The 22,462-nt window shown below is 42.7% G+C and overlaps 1 protein-coding gene across 2 annotated transcripts in view; it reads left to right on the plus strand.

Annotated features, from left to right (window-relative positions):
* LOC135215273 (nuclear protein localization protein 4 homolog) overlaps positions 1–22,462 on the plus strand; it is a 170,474-nt gene that overhangs the window by 50,877 nt on the left and 97,135 nt on the right. For both annotated transcript variants that reach the window (XM_064249818.1, XM_064249817.1), the window contains exon 3: positions 5,549–5,741. In XM_064249818.1, coding sequence (XP_064105888.1) covers positions 5,549–5,741 — 193 coding nt within the window. The remainder of the gene's footprint in view (positions 1–5,548; positions 5,742–22,462) is intronic.

Genomic DNA, 22,462 nt, shown 5'->3' on the forward strand with positions numbered 1-22,462 from the left:
TTTCTTAGGAAAAAAGATGATGCATTTTTGGAGAGCGGATGAGACGGATTCCTGCCCGCTCCCACAGCTCCGTTACCGCCTGTAACGGTCCAGCAAGAGCACACAACAGTTCAGCTAGCGTCAGTAATGGTCGAAGCTCCTGCGGCATTGTCTCCTCGGGCGCTTCGAGACGCTTCAGCACTTCAAGCTCCTGTAGAGGCTGTTCTGATGCAGACTCGGCTCGATGCGGCCACACCTCAGGCTCTTGCAGATGTGGATGTTTCCCCTATTTTGTCTGAGGACAAGGCAACACTCAGACGTGCTCCCTCTTCATAGTATGTGGCTTTAATGAAGTCCCTTTATGCCACATATCCATCTTTCCTCACACCGACTATTCCTTCATCTCCTGAATTGACTTTTGTTATGGATATACCTTTGAAGTTTTCAGAGGACCACCCTTTGCATATAATGGTATGGCAGAATCAGTTTCATCCACTGACAAGAACGTATTACACTTATGGACTTTTGCCTTGAGTCACACTCAGAATTAGGAGAGCAGTTTGCCTTCATTTAATTAAAGCTAAGGAAGTCAGAGTAACCTCTACCCATTTAGCTTACATATATTTTATGCCTCATGCATCCATTCAGCCTTCGAACTACTGGGAATGTAATCATTCTTTGTTTCTCAGTCTCAATAATTTTAATTTTATGGAATTTAAAATTGTGTTCAAACCATATCCAGTGACTGGCATGGGGTATAGAGGAAGGAAGCATAGGATTTTCTTCTATTAGCTCTTCACCTTGTAAGAAGGTGTCAAGTCTTGCAGAACAACAATATTGAATTGTTGGTTTTATTAGGTGCTGCGCCCAGGGCAAGAGTGGGCACCTATCATGCTTTACCAGCATTCGGAAAGAAAATCTTTGCTGTAAAGCTTCCATTAAGTAGTAGCTCTCTTAACTGATAATGACACGAAAAGCGTTATATTCAATGCAAGCAGCATCTCTTATTTCAATTTATTACATAATATTTTGAAGAAGTATGTGCCCATGTCTCCCACCCCCACCTACTTCAATGTGGGAATCAGCTATGTAATTACTGGGTTAGTTGCCGTATATACTCACATATCTTGCAACTTTTATAAGCCCTAATTTTGGAGCTAATTTTAAGGGGGTCGCATCTTACATGAGATATAAAATTTGAGTATATGTAAATAATTATATACTAGTATCATGTTGAACACAAATCAGAGCGACTTTCTTGCCTCTAGTTAGCACAAATGAATCTTGAGATACTTTATATGAGACAAGGTTATTTTACGTTATACAGTGTTTTCAAGTGGAAATATCACTTGAAAACATATCGTTTGTAAACAAAATTTAGTTATTTTTTTCATTAGTAAATGGCGCTGAGGGCATGTTTATTGCGTAAACAAAAATCAACATTCTGTTTGATATTTTCACTTTATTTCATCAGAATACTACAAGCTTTACATATTTATCTTTTATTGGAGTGAAAATAGTAAAATGTGTTCTTTTCATGCCCGATAGTTTTGATTTAAACACTTTTCTCTTAAATTTTGTTTACGGTCGAGTTTGATGGTACTATACCGAAATTTGTGGAAGTTTCATCCACGTTGCCAATGCACGATAATACTTGTTAGCGTATCCACATTCTTTCCTCAACTTCAGTTTAAACTTACAGATTAAATTTAGCAGTATATGCCCTTGGCGATCTTTTATCCATAGCGAGTAAGGCTATAGTAATACTATTATCGTGCATCGGCAACAAGGCTATAACTCCAGTAAACTTTTGCCATCAAATACAACCGTAGATAAAATTGAGAGAAAATTATTTTAATCAAAACTTCAGGTCTTGAAAGAACACATTTTACTATTGTTTTCACGCCAATAAAAGACAAGTAACTTAGCGGTAAAGTTCGTACTACGATGAAACGAAGTGAAAATAGTGAATGGAATCACATAATATTTTTACACAGTAAACATGCCCACAACACAATCTGTTAACAAATAAAATACTTTAGTTCATGAGACGTAATAAATTCATATTTTGACTTACAAAAAACGTAGTATAATGACAAATTACCTTATCTCATATAAGTAGAGTATCTAGAGTATTTTACGCTAACTAGAAGAAAGGCAATTCGCTCCGAAATGAGTTAAATTTGGAGAAATAAATTCGTATTCGCCATCAGCTGATTTCCAAACAAAACACTGACCGCTTTGTTAGTATTTTATGATACGATAATATGAGAATACATACACTGTTATTGGATACTGTAATGTATAACTTTTTAAAAGAATCAGACAAGATGCATATTCATTGTGTATTTATTTCATAAACATACGTAGCCGTCAGCAGCCTGACATCACTCAGTTAGGTATGCCGATGTCAGTCCGAATCTGATTCCCATTTCTTGTCCATTTTTTTTCCACTGATATGTCATAGTCAAAATACATTGAAACTCCAAAATTGGCTTTTATTAATAAATTACTAAATTATATCATAGATGTAGTATACAGTTAACTAAAGGCTAGGCTACTGTATTCGTATATTGCATGATATCATCATCGTATAGGCGAGGCTAACTTGTTAAATGTTATTCAGTTTCTCTTTATACTGAATCATCATAAGCCATTGTGCAATGAACCTAGAGAATTAGCTGAATTTAATAATTAGTATGCCATATATTTATAAAGTATGTTGTGTAGCATAGGCTAGGGTACCCTATATGTAAAGATGGTACTGATTACCCTAGTGTAGGCTACGCTAGTGTAATATTCTTACGGTAAATTAACATGGGCCGACTTACGTCCAAATCGATTTATGACTGGTTGTTCATAACCAATTGCACTACCTGTAATGTAAAAATATATCAGTCCTATTCCCATTAATGTCATTTGTAACGTAACTATGGTAATTTTTTACTATCGTATGATAGTGGATATGCAAGCAAAAAGGCTGTTTTTATCGGATTGGTTGTCCACAGCAAATCAGCTGTTTCTGGCTGTATGCATTTTCCAAACAAGTATATCATTACTACTGATACTTTTTCCATTCTCTTTTACTTGTTTTAACTTAACTAGAAGATGAGATAGATTAAGAGATGGAGGAAAAGGGGTTAGCCTAATTAAAAAATGCAATAGATAAAAGAGGAAAAGAGGTTAGCCTATTGTTAAATTTTGGTCTCGTAAATTTAACTCGCATGATACATGAGATACATGATAAAATCATTTTTTTTAGGGTGAAAATTTGGCGGTCGTATAATATATGAGATCGCGTTTTATGCGAGTATATACGGTAATTAAAAATGACATTATGATAAAACAAAGTTTTAATTACACTTACTCAGTAATTACTTGATCAGAGCTCTCCCTGCTTCCCTCTGATGGATAATTCATGAACAAACTGAGTTTGCGGCTCGCAGTCGTTCCTATTCTCCTACTAGTGGGCGGGACTGGTAGCCTTCACAATGGTTTGAAGTGTTATCTGCAAAATTTTGAATTCAAGCTTCCTGTTTTAAGTGGTGGAACTTATAGCTATGTAATTACTGGGTAAATGTAATTAAAACTTTGCTTTATTATAAAAATGTCATTTTACTAATTTTCCCATATTAATGTTGATGTAAATAGCAATGATATCAATTCATTAAAGAACATACTAGTATAGTGAATTAGTAAGATTTTAGTTTATAAATGATTAAATTATGTATAAAGAAAGGAAACACCTGATCCTTTTGCTGAGAGCCTTGGAGGGTTTTGTTCCCTGTCAGAAATGTCACGACTGACAGCAAGGGTGGGATGGTCAGCGTTGCCAACTTAGTGGGTCAAAGGATGTACTGAAAAATTCTCTCTCGAAAATTCTCTCTTTTGTCTCACACTCATCTCTCTCTCTCTCTCTCTCTCTCTCTCTCTCTCTCTCTCTCTCTCTTTTTTTCCTGAGAGAGAGAATTTTTTCAGTACATCCTTTGACCACAAAGTTGGCAACACTTGGACCCACAAAGTTGGCACCACTGACTATCTCACTCTTGCTGTCAGGTTTCAGGAAAAGGTACATACTGCTAAGTTTAGTCTAACCAATTGGTATTGGTATTATTGGTATTAACACATGTGCACACTGTTTGTGTGTTCATAGTGTTGTAAAAAATGCTAGTAAAGGTAATACATCTTTGGAAGACAAAAAAAAAAAATAAATAAATAAACAGATGTTTTTGTCAGTCACTAGTAGAGAGAAATAGATTAACATTCCTGAGAGATTAAAGAAATAAACTCACTCTCTCTCTCTCTCTCGTCTTCTTCTCTCATCTCCTCTCTCTCTCTCTCTCTCTCTCTCTCTCTCTCTCTCTCTCTCTCTCTCTCTCTCTCTCTCTCTCTCTCTGTTTTAGTTGGATGGATACTAATGTTTAAGATGACTTTGAAATTATATTAACAATATAATGTCAAAGATTAATACAGTAATAGGACAATTATTGAAGGTATATTTGATGTAGGATGTTATTTAAGGTAATACATTTGGTATTTGAACTTTCAAGATAGGCAGTTAGTATAAGCATTTTTAGAGAGGTTCTAAGTAGTATTTGCAGATTTGAACTATTCGCGGCGGATTTTGGTACACATCTCCCACAAATAACGGGCGCGCACTGTGTATATGAAACGTAATTTTATCATGAGTATACCATTTTCAAGTCAGTAGCCCCTTTTGGGCTTGTTCCATATGACTTAAGTTTCATCTTCAGAATAATAATAATGATAATAATAATAATAATAATAATAATAATAATAATATGTTTCTGAGCTTTATTAACTAACCCTACTTTTGCTGAAGGTATACGTACCATCAAGACTGGCTTGTATATTTGAGGAAAATGTTAAGTTTCACCTTTAGAATAATAATAGTAATGGTAATATGTTTCTGAACTTCATTAACTAACCTTACTTTTGCTGAAGGTATACTTACTATCAAGACTGGCTTGTATATTTGAGGAAAATGTAAATTATCTTCTATTAGCAATATTTGTATGATTTCCTGAGAAATTTTTACATTATCTGTTGGATCATAACTGAACTTACCTTGATTTTAAATGTTTTGTTTTGACATTCATATCTGAAATATAAAAGGGCTCATTGTAGAGTTGCTGTTCAATTTTAAATATTTTTATCTTGATTGGCTTGTGAGGGCTTGTTTTGACTTATTTACTTATAATCTTTGTTTGTGCAAAGTTAAAAGAAAAATGCAAAACAAACAGCTACAATGTTAGATCTTATGGTTTCTTGAGTAGATGCAGAAAATAATAATACTACCACACAGTCAGTATCTAAAGATTAATGTGAATGTACTACTGGTTAGAGTAAGGTTACATAAAAAATTTCAAAAAATTGATTGACACTGTTACTTAAGTATTGGAAGAACATTTTTTATTGTCATTTATCAGAATATTCATTTCAGAATGTTCATTAAGTATTTAGTTTGAAATGGTTTGGTCTGGAGGGTTTATAAGTTACAGATACCAGTATACTTGGTTTGGATAATCATTTTATTTTCTTATTTTAGGTGGTCCAAGCACTTCACAGGTTAACAATAGTTATACAAGTGTTTCCAGTAACAGCAGTACCAACAAACTTCCAGCTCATGGGGAAGTATCAGTAGTTGCTAACAGCATCAAAAGTTCTGTGATTGAGGATGAAGTTGATTTGACAGTTCAAAAACAGGATGGAAGAATTAGTCGGAAAAGGAATGCACAGCTGTGAGTTAATTTGTTTGTTTGTTTTAGTACTTATCTTTTAACTTTCATTTGTTCCTACACAATATACAAACTCTCGGTCCTACAGCAAAGCTGGAACAGGGCTACAAAAACTCTTAAACAAGGTGGTTAGGCATTCCACCTTGCTTTTGACCATCCTCCAAGGAAGACATGTTTTTGTGAGCTCTCTTGCTGACTGCTGTTAATCTCTTTTTTTTGTACATGAAGTTTCCTGTCAGATATATACTTAGCTATAGTCTCCGACGTTCCCGACAGAATTTCAAATCTCGCGGCACACGCGACAAGTAGGTCAGGTGGTCTACCTTACCCGCCGCTGGGTGGCGGGAGTATGAACCAATCCCATCTTCTATTCAGATTTTCTCTGTCGCCAGGAACGACAACTACTGTTGTAGTTTCCTCTCGATAGATATTTTCGATTCTCGCTTATCTGGAGATCATTTTGGATTTTTTGGTGACGTATTCGTTCTGTTTGGCTTGGCATACGCTGTTTGTGGACCGTTTTTTGACTTTGCGCTGGATTTTGCTTGAATCATGTCTGATTTGGATACAGTAATTAAGACTCCTGTTATGTTTAGGGTATGCTCGGTTGAAGGGTGTAAGGTGAGGTTGCCGAAAGCTTCGGTTGACCCTCACACTGTGTGTATGAAATGCAGGGGGAATGAGTGCTCGTTTAGTAACCCATGTAAGGAATGTGAGGGGCTGAATGAGGATGAATATAAGGCTCTTTCTTCCTACATAAGGAAGTTGGAGAGAGATATAATACGCAAAGCTTCCTCTAGAAGCTCGAGTAGGTCTAGAGTTAGCGAGTTAGAATCTGACCTTAACCTTAATGTAGAAGTAGAACCTCCTTCCCAGGTTGCAGCCCCTGCTCCCCGCGCCGAAGCCGAAGATTCGTCTTCGGAGGCGGCGGCTTTGAAGACTACAATTCGTAACATGGAGTTGAAGATTCGCTTATTAGAGCAAGGTAAGAGTGGCAGTGTTAGTGATCAGTGCAGTGCCCCAGTGTTGTGGAGGGTGCGTCTGACCGGCTCTGTAGTGCCTCCAGGCCTAGACCTCTTCCAGACTCCCAGTTCCAGTGGAGGAGGAAAGTCGAAAGCCGCAGGAGGGCTAGGGAGAGCCCCCACCGGTCAGGCGTCCCCTCGGCAGATCCTGAAGTATGCTCCCAGGCTGCCTCGGATCGTATCAAGAAGGAGATCCTGCGTCAGTGTTTTTCCTCGTCTTCTTCGCCCTCACCGAAGCGCAGCTGGAACTCTCCGGATGCTTCGCGCTCGTTGAAGAGAGCTTGGAAGGCGCCCTGCAGTTCTTTGGCTTCCAGCCCGGAAGTCTTCCCTGAGGAGCCCTCATCGCTCGTTTATGCGCGCGCCTCGCTCTGCTTCTTCGGATGAAGATGCTGTGAAGTCACCTACTAGAGTCCTTGCGGGACTCCAGGTGCAGATTTCGGCCCTGGCGGACTCCCTGGCTAGTAGATCTCGTAGGAGGAAGGACGTGTCACTTCCAGTCGAGATCTAGACGCCCTTCTTCAGAGGCTTGCTCTCCTCGATATATGCTATCTTCTTCGTATGGGGCGGATTCGGCCGAGCGAAGGAGCTTGTGCGAGTGGCCCCACTCTCCTGGCTCCCTCTCCGCATCGTCCAGGCGCCAGACTTCGGGCAGGCGCTCCTTGGATGGCGACGACTTTTCACCGGATAGACTCCCCTCTTGGGTCTGGGCCTCCCGTCTTCGGCTGATTCGGACTTTTCGGCCTTAGTAGATGCTACAAGGAGATCGGCTCTTAACTCAGCTAAGACGACTTGGGCCATGAACGAGATAGATCACATTCTAAAAGGAATGTTCAAGGTTCTCGAAGTTTTCTACTTCCTAGATTGGTCTCTGGGAGTCTTGGCTAGGAAGACACAGGCTCCAGAGTCTTTCTCGCCAGAAGACCTTCATTGCGTTTTATCCTGTATGGATAAGTCAGTCAGTAAGGGACGGAGCGAGCGAGATCGCTTCCTTGTTTGGTGCGGGAGTGGTCAAGAAGAGATCCGTGTATTGCTCCTTCTTGACGAAGTCCGTCTCACACGCACAGAGGTCTTCTTTGCTTTTTTCCCAACTCTCCGCTCAACTTTTTCCCAAAAAGCTAGTACAGGATATATCGACTTCGCTTTCAGCCAAGGCTACCCAGGACCTTCTGGCTCAGTCGGCAAGGAAGCCTCGTCCCTCCTTCCCTGTCAAGAGTAGAAAGGAGAAGACAGTTGCTCAGGAACCCTTTCGAGGGGGTTCTTCCTCCAAACCCTCTTCGTTTAGAGGACGACAACCCAGCAGGAGAGGGAAGACTTTCTCTAAGTCTGTCAAGACATCGAAATAGGGAACAAGTCCTTCAGACAACGGTGGGTGCCAGACTGTTAAGGTTTGCAGAAGTCTGGGCCCAGAGAGGTGCGGATTCCTGGACCCTCTCAATCGTAAAAAGGGGTTACCTCATCCCTTTCACCTCAAGACCTCCCTTAACGACCACTCCAAGGGAGTTGACGGCCAAGTACAGGGACCCCATCATGAACCAAGCCCTCCGTCTAGCGGTAGATCAGATGCTAGAAAAGGAGGCAATAGAACTAGTGTCGGACCTTCAATCAGCAGGCTTTTACAACCGCCTTTTCCTAGTTCCAAAATCCTCGGGGGGATGGAGACCGGTTTTGGATGTAAGCGCCCTGAACTTCTTTGTAGAGAAAAAGAAGTTTACGATGGAGACCACGTCATCGGTGTTGGCAGCTCTTCGTCCAGGGGACTGGATGGTGTCCCTGGACTTACAGGACGCTTACTTCCATGTACCGATCCATCCTTCATCGAGGAAGTTTCTCAGGTTCATGATGGGGTGAAGAGTGTATCAATTCAGGGCTCTGTGCTTCGGCCTCTCGACGGCCCCCCAAGTTTTCACGGGAATCTTGAGGAATGTAGCTCAATGGCTTCATTTGGAAGGGGTGAGGAGATCCCTTTACCTAGACGATTGGCTTATAAGGGCCAATTCGAAAGATCGTTGTCTGGAGGACTTACAGAAAACCTTGGAATTGACGAGTTCTTTGGGACTTCTAGTCAATTTCCAAAAATCAAACTTAATCCCCAAACAAGAGTGCATTTATCTGGGGATCCAGATGAACTCTCAGAGTTTTCGGGCTTTTCCGTCTCAGGAAAGGATAGCCCGAGGCCTCGTGAAAGTAACAGCCTTCTTAGGGAAAGAAGTATGCATGGCGAGGGAGTGGATGAGTCTGTTGGGGACGCTCTCCTCGTTGGAGCAATTCGTTTCCCTAGGAAGGCTGCACCTGAGACCGCTCCAGTTCTTTCTTCATCAGAATTGGAGTCGTCATTCTCAGGATTTGACGTTCTCTCTGTCCGTATCTCAACAGATCAAGGAGAAACTCGTGTGGTGGACAGATCCCAACAGGTTTGCTCAGGGTCTGTCTCTGCAATCCCAGAACCCCAACCTAGTGTTGTTCTCCGACGCGTCGGAGACAGGTTGGGGGGCGACTCTGGGAACTCTAGAAGTGTCAGGTACCTGGGTGGGGGACCAGGTGGCCTGGCATATCAACAGAAAAGAATTGATGGCTGTGTGGTTGGCTCTGAAAGCCTTCGAGTCCAACGTCCGAGACTCCATCGTTCAGATCAACTCGGACAACACCACAGCTCTGGCATACATCAGGAAACGGGGGGACGCATTCCTTCTCTCTGTACGAAACAGCAAGAGACCTTCTTCTTTGGGCCGAAGAAGGAGAGTCAGGCTTCTCACCAGATTCGTACAGGGGGAAAGGAATGTAAGAGCAGATCTCCTCAGCAGGAAAGAGCAGGTCCTTCCCACAGAGTGGACACTTCATCAGGATGTATGCCAGAGCCTGTGGAAGTTGTGGGGCAGGCCGCACATAGACCTCTTCGCCACCTCAAGAAATGCAAAACTGGATCTATACTGCTCTCCCATTTCCGATCCAGGGGCGATCGGGATCAATGCACTTCTTCTAGATTGGAAGGGGCTCGATGTATACGTGTTTCCTCCCTTCAAGATTCTGGGAGTAACGCTGAAGAAATTCGCAGAGTCAGATTCAACGAGGATGACATTAATCGCTCCTTTCTGGCCGGCCCAAGAATGGTTCACAGAGGTACTGGAATGGTTAGTGGACCTCCCAAGATCGCTCCCTCTAAGGAACGATTTACTCAGACAACCCCACTTCGACAGGTATCACAAAAACCTCCCCGCTCTCAGTCTGGCTGGCTTCAGACTGTCCAAAGTCTTGTCAGAGCGAAAGGCTTCTCATCTTCAACTGCTAAAGCAATCGCAAGAGCTAGGAGGTCTTCCACCTTGCGAGTATACCAGTCGAAGTGGGATGTCTTCAGATGTTGGTGCAAGAGGAAGAAAGTTTCCTCTTCCAGTACCTCTGTGACCCAAATTGCTGATTTCTTCCTTTTTCTTAAGGAAGAATGTGGTCTGGCGGTATCTACAATTAAGGGATACCGCAGTATGTTGGCGGCAGTTTTTAGACACAGAGGCCTCAATATCTCGGAAGATAAAGACCTGCATGACCTGATTAGGTCTTTTGAAACGACAAAAAAGCCTTCATCGAGAACTCCTAATTGGAATCTGGACGTAGTACTTCAGTATCTCAGCTCGTCTAGATTTGAACCTCCTAGATCAGCCTCTTTCAAGGATCTGACCAATAAGTCCCTTTTCCTTATGGCTCTAGCATCCGCCAAGAGGATGAGTGAGCTTCAAGCCATTGAAGGAAATGTTGGCTTTAAAGAACAGTCAATGGTTTGTTCTTTCCTCCCCTCATTCTTAGCAAAGAATGAGAATCCATCAAATCCGTGGCCCAGGAGCTTCGAGATTCGAGGATTATCTTCTCTCGTAGGGGAAGAGCCTGAGAGGACTCTTTGCCCGGTGAGAATGTTGAAATATGATTTGAAGAGGAAAGAGCAACTTAAGGGCAATCAAGATGTCCTTTGGTGCTCCGTGAGGGACCCCAGTCGACCATTATTGAAGAATGCTCTGTCCTTTTTAAGAAGCCTTATCAAAGAAGCGCATGTGGCATGCAATGAGGAACAATTTAAGCTTCTTAAAGTGAAGGCCCACAAAGTGAGGGCCATTGCCACTTCGCTGGCTTTTAGCAAAAATATGTCTGTGCGAAACCTTATGGAGGCCACCTTCTGGAGATGCCAATCGGTATTCGCAAACCACTACTTGCGGGATGTGAAGATTACATATGACAAATGCTTCGCCTTAGGCCCTTACGTATCTGCGGATTCGGTGCTGGGGCAGGGAGCTGGAACTTATCCTTGTTAGGTATTTATATTTTTTACACCCTTGTTTTGTTTTTGTTGTTTATGGTTGTCTGAAAGAGGATGCAGGGAGGCATCTCTTTCTTGTCGTAGTGCTAACCCTAGTTAGTTTGGTTAGGTGGTCGGATGGTTTTGGCTCCTTGCGGTAGTAGTGGTTAGGATCTGTCAAGTAAGCGGACGGGTTCCCTTTGACAAGATCCTACTTGGATTCTACCATATAAGTTGATCAGATATCCCGGTGGTAGATCCGAGAGTCTCAGCAACAGGTCACGTCCTCGCTGTAGCTCTCCAGGCAATGCAGACTCAGAGACAGTATCCATGAAGTCTTCTGCCTGAACAGGTAAGAACCAAGGTTTTTATATCCTACAACACCAGTTGTTTCCCTTTTCTATTTTATTTAGCTGTCTCTTACCCTCCACCAAGGGTGCCAATCAGCTAAGTATATATCTGACAGGAAAGTTCATGTACAAAAATGATATTGTTAAACTACAATAAAGTTTTGTACATGAACTTCCCTGACAGATATATACTTAGCTATAGTCTCCGACGTTCCCGACAGAATTTCAAATCTCGCGGCATACGCGACAGGTAGGTCAGGTGGTCTACCTTACCCGCCGCTGGGTGGCGGATGTACGAACCAATCCCGTTTGCTTGTCAGATTTTTCTCTGTCGTGGGAACGATAACAACTGTTGTCGGTTCCTCTCGATAGTTTTTCGATTCTCGCTTGCCTGGAGTTAATTTGGACTTCTTTTGGTGACGTATTCGCTTTGTTTGGCTTGGCATACGCTGATTGTGGACCGGTTTGATTTTGATTTGGATTTTCTTTAACGATGTCTGACCTAGATTCAGTAGTTAAAACTTCGGTTTTGTTTAGGGTTTGTGTGAATGAAGGATGTAAGGTGAGGTTGCTGAAAGCTTCGGTAGACCCTCACATGGTTTGCATGAAATGCAGGGGGAATGAATGTTCTTTTGCTAACCCTTGTAGTGAATGTAAGGGATTGAATGAAGAAGAATATAAGGCTCTCTCTTCTTATGTTAGGAAGTTGGAACGTGATAGAGTGCGTAAGGCTTCCTCTAGAAGTTCTAGTAGATCTAGAATAAGTGAGTTGGATGTGGATCCTAATACTAACGTAGAATTAGAACCTTCTTCACAAGTTGCAGCCCCTGCTCCCTGTACCGAAGCCGAAGATTCGCCTTCGGAGGCGGCAGCTCTGAGAGCCACGATTCTTTCTATGGATCAGAAGATTCGTCAGTTGGAAGGTAAGGAGAGTGTTAGTGATCAGTGCAGTGTCCCCAGTGTTGTGGAGGGTGCGTCTGACCGGCTCCTTAGTGCCTCTAGGCCTAGACCTCTTCCAGACTCCCAGTTCCAGTGGAGTAGGAAAATCGAAAGCCGCAAGAGGGCTAGGGAGAACCCCCACCGGTCAGGCGTCCCCTCGGCAGATCCTGAAGTACGCTCCCAGGCTGCCTCGGATCGCTACAAGAAGGAGCTCCTACGCCAATGCTTCTCCTTTTCGTCTTCTCCCTCTCCAAAGAGAGGTTGGAACTCCCCGGATGCGTCGCGCCCGTTGAAGAGGGCTTGGAAGGCTCCCTGCAGTCCTTTGGCTTCTAGTCCGGAGGTTTTCCCGGAAGAATCGTCGGTGGAGGCGAAGAAACCCAAGAAATCCTGTGATCGTTCTTCTTCTCGTGCTCCTCGCTCGGCGCCTGCTTCCGAGGAAGAACAGCAAGATTCTCCTACGAGAGTACTCGCGGGACTTCAAGCTCAGATCACGGCGCTAGCAGACTCTCTAGCAGTTAGATCACGTAGGAAGAAGGACGTTTCTCTTCCGATGAAGAGATCTAGGCGCCGCTCTTCAGAGGATCGTTCTCCTCTTTTTAGGCGTTCTCCTTCATATGGGGAGGTTTCGTATAAAGGTAGGGGCTCACGTGAGCGCCCTCGCTCTCCTGGCTCTCTTTCGACTTCAAGGCGACAAACATCGGTAGGACGCTCTATGGAGAGAAAAGTTTTTTCTCCAGATTGGATTCCCGCTTCCGGTAAGCGCACTGCACCTGCTCATCACGCTATTTCTTCAACTCCCTCGCGTGAGACTTCTCCTCAGCAGCCTCAAGATCCTAGAAGGTGCCCTTATACAAGTAGGCGTTCTTCTTCCAGATGTCACTCTCCTCGAGTGTCGGATCGTGACTTCGCTCCTGACAGGCGTCAAGAGTCTGGTAGGAGTCGTGTGCATGATAGACGGCCTACTGTTAGCCGCTCCCCGCAAGGTAGGCGCCAAGAGCCTACTGCACATCGATCTCCTAGTAGGCGCTCGTCTCCTTTAAGGCGTCATACTCCTGATTATTCTCCTCGGGGCAGACAAGAGTCTTTCAAGCGCCCTTCTCCGTGTAGGCGCTCTCCCGCTTCTTGGCGCACTACTCCTGACCGTTCGTCTCCTGGTAGGCATAGGCACCAGGAATCTCGGAAGCGCCCTTCTCCAGGTAGGCGCTCGTTAGCTTTGAAGCGCCCTTCTCCTGAATGTTACCCTCTTGTTAGACGTCAAGAGTCGCGCAAGCAGCCTTCTCCTAGTAGGCGCATTTCACCTTCCAGTCGAACTTCTGTTGATCGTACTCAACTGGACAGGTATGGAGAGCCGCGCAAGCGCTCTGCTCCTGATAGGCGCTCTTCTCCTGGCAGCCGCTCGCCTCAGGATAGGCGCAAAGAGTCTAGCAGGCGCTCGCCTCCTCGTAAGCGCCCTGTGGATGTTTCCAAGGATTCTCGGAGTAGGAGCCCTACCTCTCCTTCGGCTGAGATTCAGTCTACCTCGAAGAGGGAGTCTCATAGTAGACAACCCAGATCTTCTCATCGTTCTCCAGTGGATGTGAACTCTTATAAGAGAGGGCGTTCTCCAACCTCTCGCTCAACTCCTACTAGGATCCCTTCGTCACCTAAGGATCTTCCGCGCTCGCCTCGACAAGACGTCCTAGAAGGTTCGGATGAGGAACCGAACACTTCTGCTGCTGTGTCTTCTTACAAGAAGCTTACAGAGCTACTTTTGCAAGTTTTTGGGGATTCCCTTACTCCTACGGCTCCTCCTTCTCCTCACTCACTTTTTTCAACGGCGAAGACAGCGAAGAGTTCTTCTTGTATGAGGATGAAGCCAACTCTTTCAATGAAGAAGGCACTGAGGAGTTTTGGTTCCTGGATGGCTTCCAAAGAAGCGGGGAAAACGATGTTTGCTTTTCCTCCTTCGAAGTTATCAGGACGTGCTGGTTTCTGGTACGAAACAGGAGAGTCCTTAGGATTGGGTCTACCGTCTTCGGCTGATTCGGATTTTTCGGCGCTGGTAGATTCGACAAGGAGAACTGCCCTTAACTCTGCTAAGACGACTTGGGCAATGAATGAATTGGATCACATGCTAAAAGGCATGTTTAGAGTGCTAGAAGTATTTAACTTCCTTGATTGGTCGTTGGGGGTCCTAGCCAAGAAAATTGAAGTGCCAGAGTCATTTTCGCCAGAAGATCTCATGTGTGTTTTGTCTTGTGTGGACAAGTCGGTAAGAGACGGAGCAAGTGAAATCGCCTCCCTGTATGGGGCCGGGATCGTGAAGAAGAGGTCTGTTTATTGTTCCTTCTTAACGAAGTCTGTCTCCCATGCCCAGAGGTCTTCTTTGCTGTTTGCTCCTCTGTCTGCTCAGTTGTTCCCTAAACATCTGGTGCAGGACATTTCGAGATCACTTTCGGCTAAAGCCACCCAGGACCTTTTGGCACAGTCGGCAAGAAAACCTCGCCCTTCCTTCCCTACCAAGGCTAAGATGGAAAAGGCAAGTGTTCGAGAACCCTTTCGAGGGGCGTCTTCATCAAGAACCTCTACGTTTAGAGGTCGTAGACCTTCAAGAAGGGGTAAGACTTTCGCCAAGTCTGTTAAAGCCCCCAAATAACTTGCAAGTCCTTCAAACAACGGTGGGCGCCAGACTCTTAGAGTTTGCAGAAGTCTGGGCCCAAAAAGGGGCGGATCCTTGGACCCTTTCTATTTTGAGGAGAGGTTACCTCATCCCTTTTGTCGAAAGACCTCCCTTGACGACCATCCCAAGGGAACTGACGGCCAGGTACAGAGACCCCATCATGAATCAAGCTCTCCATCTAGCAGTAGATCAGATGCTGGAGAAGGGGGCTATCGGACTAGTGACAGACCATCATTCATCAGGCTTCTACAACCGCCTTTTCCTAGTTCCGAAGTCCTCAGGGGGATGGAGACCGGTGTTGGACGTAAGCGCCCTTAACTTCTTCGTAGAAAAGAAGAAGTTCATGATGGAAACGCCTTCATCAGTGCTGGCAGCACTTCGTCCAGGGGACTGGATGGTTTCCTTGGATTTACAGGACGCTTACTTCCATGTACCGATCCATCCTTCCTCGAGGAAGTTTCTCAGATTCATGATGGGGGGGAAAATTTTTCAGTTCAGGGCTCTGTGTTTCGGCCTCTCGACGGCCCCTCAAGTGTTCACGGGGATTTTGAGGAATGTGGCTCAATGGCTTCATTTGAAAGGGGTGAGGATATCCATGTACCTCGACGATTGGCTAATAAGGGCCAATTCAGAAGATCGTTGTTTGAAGGACTTACAAGTAACTCTAGAATTGACGAAGGCGTTGGGACTTCTCGTCAATTTCAAGAAGTCGTCATTAATTCCTGAGCAATAGTGTGTGTATCTCGGGATACAGATGAACTCTCTGAGTTTTCGGGCTTTTCCCTCTCAGGAAAGGATAGCCCGAGGATTCGAGAGAGTAACAACCTTCTTAGGGAAAGAAGTATGCACAGTGAGGGAGTGGATGAGTCTGCTGGGGACGCTCTCCTCGCTGGAGCAATTTGTTTCCCTAGGAAGGTTGCACCTGAGGCCGCTCCAATTCTTTCTTCATCGGAATTGGAGTCGTCGTTCTGAGGATTTGACGTTCTCCCTGTCGTTATCCCAGGACGTCAAGAAACATCTATGTTGGTGGACAGATCCCAACCTCTTTGCGAAGGGACTGTCTCTTCAATCCCAGACCCCCAACCTGGTGTTGTTCTCCGACGCGTCGGACACAGGGTGGGGGGCAACTCTGGGAACCAGCGAAGTGTCAGGTACCTGGGTGGGGGACCAGGTAGCCTGGCACATCAACAGAAAGGAGTTGATGGCTGTGTGGTTGGCTCTGAAGGCTTTCGAGCCCAAAGTCAGAAGATCGGTAGTGCAAGTCAACGCGGACAACACTACAGCTCTGGCATATATCAGGAAACAGGGGGGGACGCATTCCTTCTCCCTGTACGAGACAGCAAGAGACCTTCTTCTGTGGCAGAAGAAAGAGGAATCAGCTTCTCACCGCAGGTTTCGGTGCAGGGAAGAAATAAGGAATGTAAGAGTGCAGATCTCCTCAGCAGGAAAGATCAGGTCCTTCCCACAGAGTGGACCCTTCATCTGGATGTATGCCAGAGCCTGTGGAAGTTATGGGGCAGGCCACACATAGACCTCTTTGCCACGTCAAAGAACAAGAGGCTGGATCCTTACTGCTCTCCGATATCGGATCCAGAGGCATTAGCAATAGATGCTCTTCTTCTAGACTGGAGCGGACTCGACGTCTACGCGTTTCCCCCCTTCAAGATCCTGGGGCTAACCATCAAGAAGTTCGTAGAGTCCGATTCAACGAGAATGACCTTAATCGCTCCCTTTTGGCCGGCCCAAGAATGGTTCACAGAGGTACTGGAATGGTTGGTGGACCTTCCAAGATCGCTCTCGCTAAGGAGCGATCTACTCAGACAACCCCACTTCGACAGGTACCACAAAAATCTCCTCGCTCTCAGTCTGACTGGCTTCAGACTGTCCAAAGTTTAGTCAGAGCGAAAGGCTTTTCAGCAACAGCTGCTAAAGCAATCGCAAGAGCGAGGAGACCTTCCACCTTGCGTGTATACCAGTCAAAGTGGGATGTCTTCAGATGTTGGTGCAAGAGGAAGAACATTTCCTCTTCCAGTACCTCTGTGACCCAAATTGCGGATTTCCTTATTTTCCTCAAAGAAGAATGTCATCTTGTTGTGTCAACTATTAAGGGATACCGCAGTATGTTGGCGGCGGTATTTCGGCATAGAGGCTTAAATATATCCGATGATAAGGACCTGCATGATCTTATTAGATCATTTGAAACCATTAAGCGTCCTCATGTAGTACCGAACTGGAATCTAGACGTAGTTCTACAATTCCTTGGATCGTCTAGATTCGAACCTCCTGGCTTAGCATCTTTCAAGGATCTGACGAAGAAGGCTATCTTCCTTTTGGCCCTAGCTACAGCTAAGAGAGTGAGTGAGCTCCAAGCTATTGAGGGCAATGTAGGGTTTAAGGAAGATTCTATGGTGTGTTCGTTTCTTCCAAGTTTCCTTGCAAAGAATGAAAACCCATCACGCCCTTGGCCCAGGAGCTTTGAAGTTCGTAGTTTATCTTTTCTAGTAGGGGAAGAGCCTGAAAGAACTCTTTGCCTATGAGAATTATGAAGTATTTCCTTAAGAGGAAGGAACAACTTAAGGCTAATCAAGATGTGCTTTGGTGCTCCGTAAAGGACCCCACTCGGCCCATGTCGAAGAATGCTCTTTCCTTTTTTCTGAAAAGCCTTATTACAGAGGCACATGTTGCCTGTAAGGAAGAACATTTTAGACTACTGAAAGTGAAAGCTCACGAGGTGAGAGCCATTGCAACTTCGCTTGCATTCAGAAAAAATATGTCTGTGCTGAACTTGATGGAGGCGACTTTTTGGAGATGCCAATCGGTTTTCGCAAACCACTACCTACGTGATGTAAAAATCACATATGATAAATGCTTCGCCTTGGGTCCTTTCGTATCGGCGGATTCGGTGCTGGGGCAGGGAGCTGAAACTTATCCTTTGTAAATTTTTTATATGTTACCCTATATTTTATATTGATGTTTTTTGGTTGTCTGAAAGAGGTTGTAGGAGGCACCTCTTTTTGTCGTAATATTAACCCTTTGTATTTTGGTTAGGTGGTCTGGTGGGTTTTGGCTCCTTGCAGAGGTAGTGGTAAGGATCTGTTAGGTAAGCAGACAAGGTCCCTCTAACAGGATCCGACTTGGATTCTACCACAATAGGGGATCACATATCCCAGTGGTAGATCCGAGAGTCTTTCAGCATCAGGTCACGTCCTAGCTGTAGCTCTCCAGGCAATGCAGACTCAGAGACAGTATCTATGAAGTCTTCATCCTGAAAAGGTGAGAACCAAGGTTTTTATATCCTACAACATTAGTTGTTTCCCGTCTTACCTGTATTATTTAGCTGTCTCTTACCCTCCACCAAGGGTGCCAATCAGCTAAGTATATATCTGTCAGGGAAGTTCATGTACAAAAATGATATTGTTAAACTACAATAAAGTTTTGTACATACTTACCTGGCAGATATATACGATTAATGGCCCACCCAGCCTCCCCTCAGGAGACAGGTGGAAGAGAAAAATCTGACAAGCAAACGGGAGTGGTTCGTACATCCGCCACCAGCGGGTAAGGTAGACCAACCTGACCTACCTGTCGCGTGTGCCGCGAGATTGAAATTCTGTCGGGAACGTCGGAGACTATAGCTAAGTATATATCTGCCAGGTAAGTATGTACAAAACTTTATTGTAGTTTAACAATATCATTTTTGTACATACTTACCTGGCAGATATATACGGTTAATGGCCCACCCAGCCTCCCCTCAGGAGACAGGTGGAAGAGAAAATCTGAATAGAAGATGGGATTGGTTCATACCTCCGCCACCCAGCGGCGGGTAAGGTAGACCACCTGACCTACCTGTCGCGTGTGCCGCGAGATTTGAAATTCTGTCGGGAACGTTGGAGACTATAGCTAAGTATATATCTGCCAGGTAAATATGTACAAAACTTTATTGTAGTTTAACAATATCATTTTCATGGTGGGATCATTCTTTTTGTTTTAATGTTTTGAATATACTGTGTTTGATATATTAATAATATACAAACCCACTTTTTGTGATAACTTTGCAAGCCCCCTTACCCCTCGTGGTTTAGGGGTCAGTGGCAAGGATATTTATACTATCCCTTATCACCTTCTCTTGCCCTTTTGATATTAACCCTCTTGTGATCTGATGACGCGTAGCACGTCAATAAATTTTTTTCCATAAGTGCACTGATGACGCACCAGGCATGTCATATGTAAATTATTTTCGGGGGGGGGAGCGTCAATCATAGAAACGTAGTTGATGCCATTGGATCGACAGATGATGAATCTCGAAGAAAACGCAAACCCGATGCCGCTAGCTTACTTAGCTGCAATATAAAACATCAACATAAGTATGTTGGAAAATATGAAAATTGTACTCCGTAAAAAAGCATTTTTTTTATTAACCCTTAAACGCCGAATGGACGTATTAAACATCGAGTCAAAATGTCTCCCGTATGCCGAATGGACGTACCATACGTCGACTCAAAAAATTTTTTTTTTAAATTCGCGGAAAAATACTTATAGGCCTACCAGCCGAAAACTTTTTATCACGCTCCTTGGGGGATGCTGGGAGTTCGCGGATCGAGGTGTTGTTTTGTTTACAATCGTTACGCAGGCGCGCAAGCGCGAATTTCTTTTTTGCCGCACTAAAAAGTATCTGTGACACATCTCAGAAATTATTTCGTCACTTTGACATAATTTTTGTACCATTTTAAATTAGCCGTTACATGGAGTATTATATATGAAAATGTGGGAATTTTTATGTAGAATACAAAAAAAAAATACTCATGATTGTAGCTTTATCAGTTTTGAGATATTTTTATATAAATAACGATAAGTGCCAAAATTTCAACCTTCGGTCAACTTTGACTCTACCGAAAAGGTAAAAAAACGCAATTGTAAGCTAAAACACTTATATTTTAGTAATATTCAATCATTTACCTTAATTTTGCAACTAATTGAAAGTCTCTAGCACAATATTTCGATTTATGGTGAATTTATGAAAAAACTTTTTCCTTACGTCCGTGCGGTAACTCTTCCGAAGAAAATCATACATGCGATTGTGGTAATGTTTGCACTATTTTAAAATTAGCCGTTACATAAAGTTTTATATATGGAAATGTGCGCAATTTCATGCACAATACAACTAAAAATAACTCATGGTTGTAGCTTTTATCAATTTTGAAATATTTTCATATAAAAAATGATGTGACAAATTTTTAACCTTCGGTCAACTTTGACTACCGAAATGGTCAAAAAACGCAATTGTAAGCTAAAACGCTTATATTCCAGTAATATTCAAGCATTTACCTTCATTTTGCAACAAATTGGAAGTCTAGCACAATATTTTGATTTATGGTGAATTTATGAAAAAAATAACATTTTCTTTACGTCCGCGCGGTAACTCTTCCGAAAAAATCATATACGTGCAATTGTGGTAATGTTTGCACCATTTTAAATTACCCGTTACATAAAGTTTTATATATGAAAATGTGCGCAATTTCATGTAGAATACAACTTAAAATAGTTGAAGGTTGTAGCTTTTCTCATTTTTGAAATATTTACATATAAATCACGATAAATAGAAAAAAAACCACGTTTGGTCAACTTTGACTCTACTGAAATGGTCGAAAAACGAAATTGTAAGCTAAAACTCTTACAGTCTAGTAATATTCAGTCATTTATCTTCATCTTGAAACAAATTCGAAGTCTCTAGCACAATATTTAGATTTATGGTGAATTTAAAAAAAAATAACTTTCCTTCCCTCCGTGCGCGGATTCTCCGCCACAAATCTCCGAAATGCGTACGTCCCATTCTCGGAATATTTGCTCCATTTCATATTAGTTATTTCATAGAGTTTTATATATGAAAATGTGCGCAATTTCATGTAGAATAATACGAAAAATATTTGAAGGCTGTAGCTTTTCTTATTTCCGAAATAGTTGCATATAAAAAATATATATATAAAAAAATAGACATTCGGTCAACTTTAACTCGTCAGATATGGTCGAAAACTGCATTTGTAAGCTAATACTCTTACAGTATAGTAATATTCAATCATTTGTCTTCATTTTGAAAGAAATTGGAAGTCTCTAGGACAATATTTAGATTTATGGTGAATTTTTGAAAAAAATATTTGTTTACGTCCGCGCGTTACGAATTCATGCATTATTTTGTGATAATATTTTCTCTGTGTTGCTTTTATCGTTTTACAATGTGTTATATACCAAAATGATTGCAATTTAGTGTACATTACAACGAAAAAAATAGTAACTTGTTACCTTTAACCATTTTGCACACAGCGATTTGAATACAATTATATATGAAATTTCGTTTTTGCGCTATCATATATCGCATTATTTATATATGATAATGAAAATTTTTGTCATTTTTGATGGTTGCATACTAAACTTCAGCCAATGACAAAGAAAGGAGCCAAAAATGAACTCTTAATCTTGAAAACTAAGCGCGCTGTGATTTTTTGAAAAAAATATTTTTTCCACTTCGGCGCTCACTCTGAAACACCTCCGGCACACGGGAGACATTTTTTTTTTACCGCTTCGGCGTTTAAGGGTTAATTATTGCTTCCATGTGAAAGATCAAACATTTCGACACAATTTAGATTTAAAACAAACTCCCCAAACCTAATTATTATATTTTTTATGATTCTTTTCAAAAAATATCTATGATTTTTCTTAAAAATGTCACGTTCATCACATCGTTTTTATTATTTCTAAATCTTGTAAAGATGTTCTGATTGCTTTAGGAAATAATTCAATCATTTGCCGACATAATAACACTAACCAGAAGAGTATATCAGTTATAGTTCAGACGTACTTAATTTTACCAAAAAACTTTCCATGTGCTTGTTCTTTTTAGCCTGGGGGAAAGTCTTGTACCTTACACCATTATATTTTCGGCCTGTTCACAAGAGGGTTAAGGGCACATACGACAGTATATTAGTTCAAAGAAGACTCAATCACATGAGTCAATAAAATAAGAAAATAAATCCACAGTAGTATGCGTGTTTGATTTTGTTATTTAAAATATATAAAGCAGTATATTTGGTATGGATTTTGGCACTCACCCTTATGCTTGGGAAAAATTTTCCAGGGTAGAACTTCAGAGACTTGCTCTCTGTTTTTCCTCTCCTGGTATTCTTCCTTCTCCTTTGCCCTCTTCACTCACTTGTTGGGCGAGGAGTGGGTATGTGGTGTTTATGTTTGGGGATATCCTCTCATTTTGTAGGGCACTGCCCTTTGGTTCAAAAGGATTCTCCTTATTTATTACTAGTCATGTTTTCTTTTTTCTATAAGCTAACAGTGAGCTATAGTAGATCACAGCAGTAGGTGGTTGGATATCTCTTTGTGTGGTTATCCTAACCCTCACGATTATATCAGTGACACAATAGTATGCTGTTGCACTGACCCTCGAGTGTGTGTACAGTTCCCCTGTTTGA

This window comes from Macrobrachium nipponense, chromosome 5 (assembly GCF_015104395.2).
Source record: "Macrobrachium nipponense isolate FS-2020 chromosome 5, ASM1510439v2, whole genome shotgun sequence".
Taxonomy (NCBI): Eukaryota; Metazoa; Arthropoda; class Malacostraca; order Decapoda; family Palaemonidae; genus Macrobrachium; species Macrobrachium nipponense.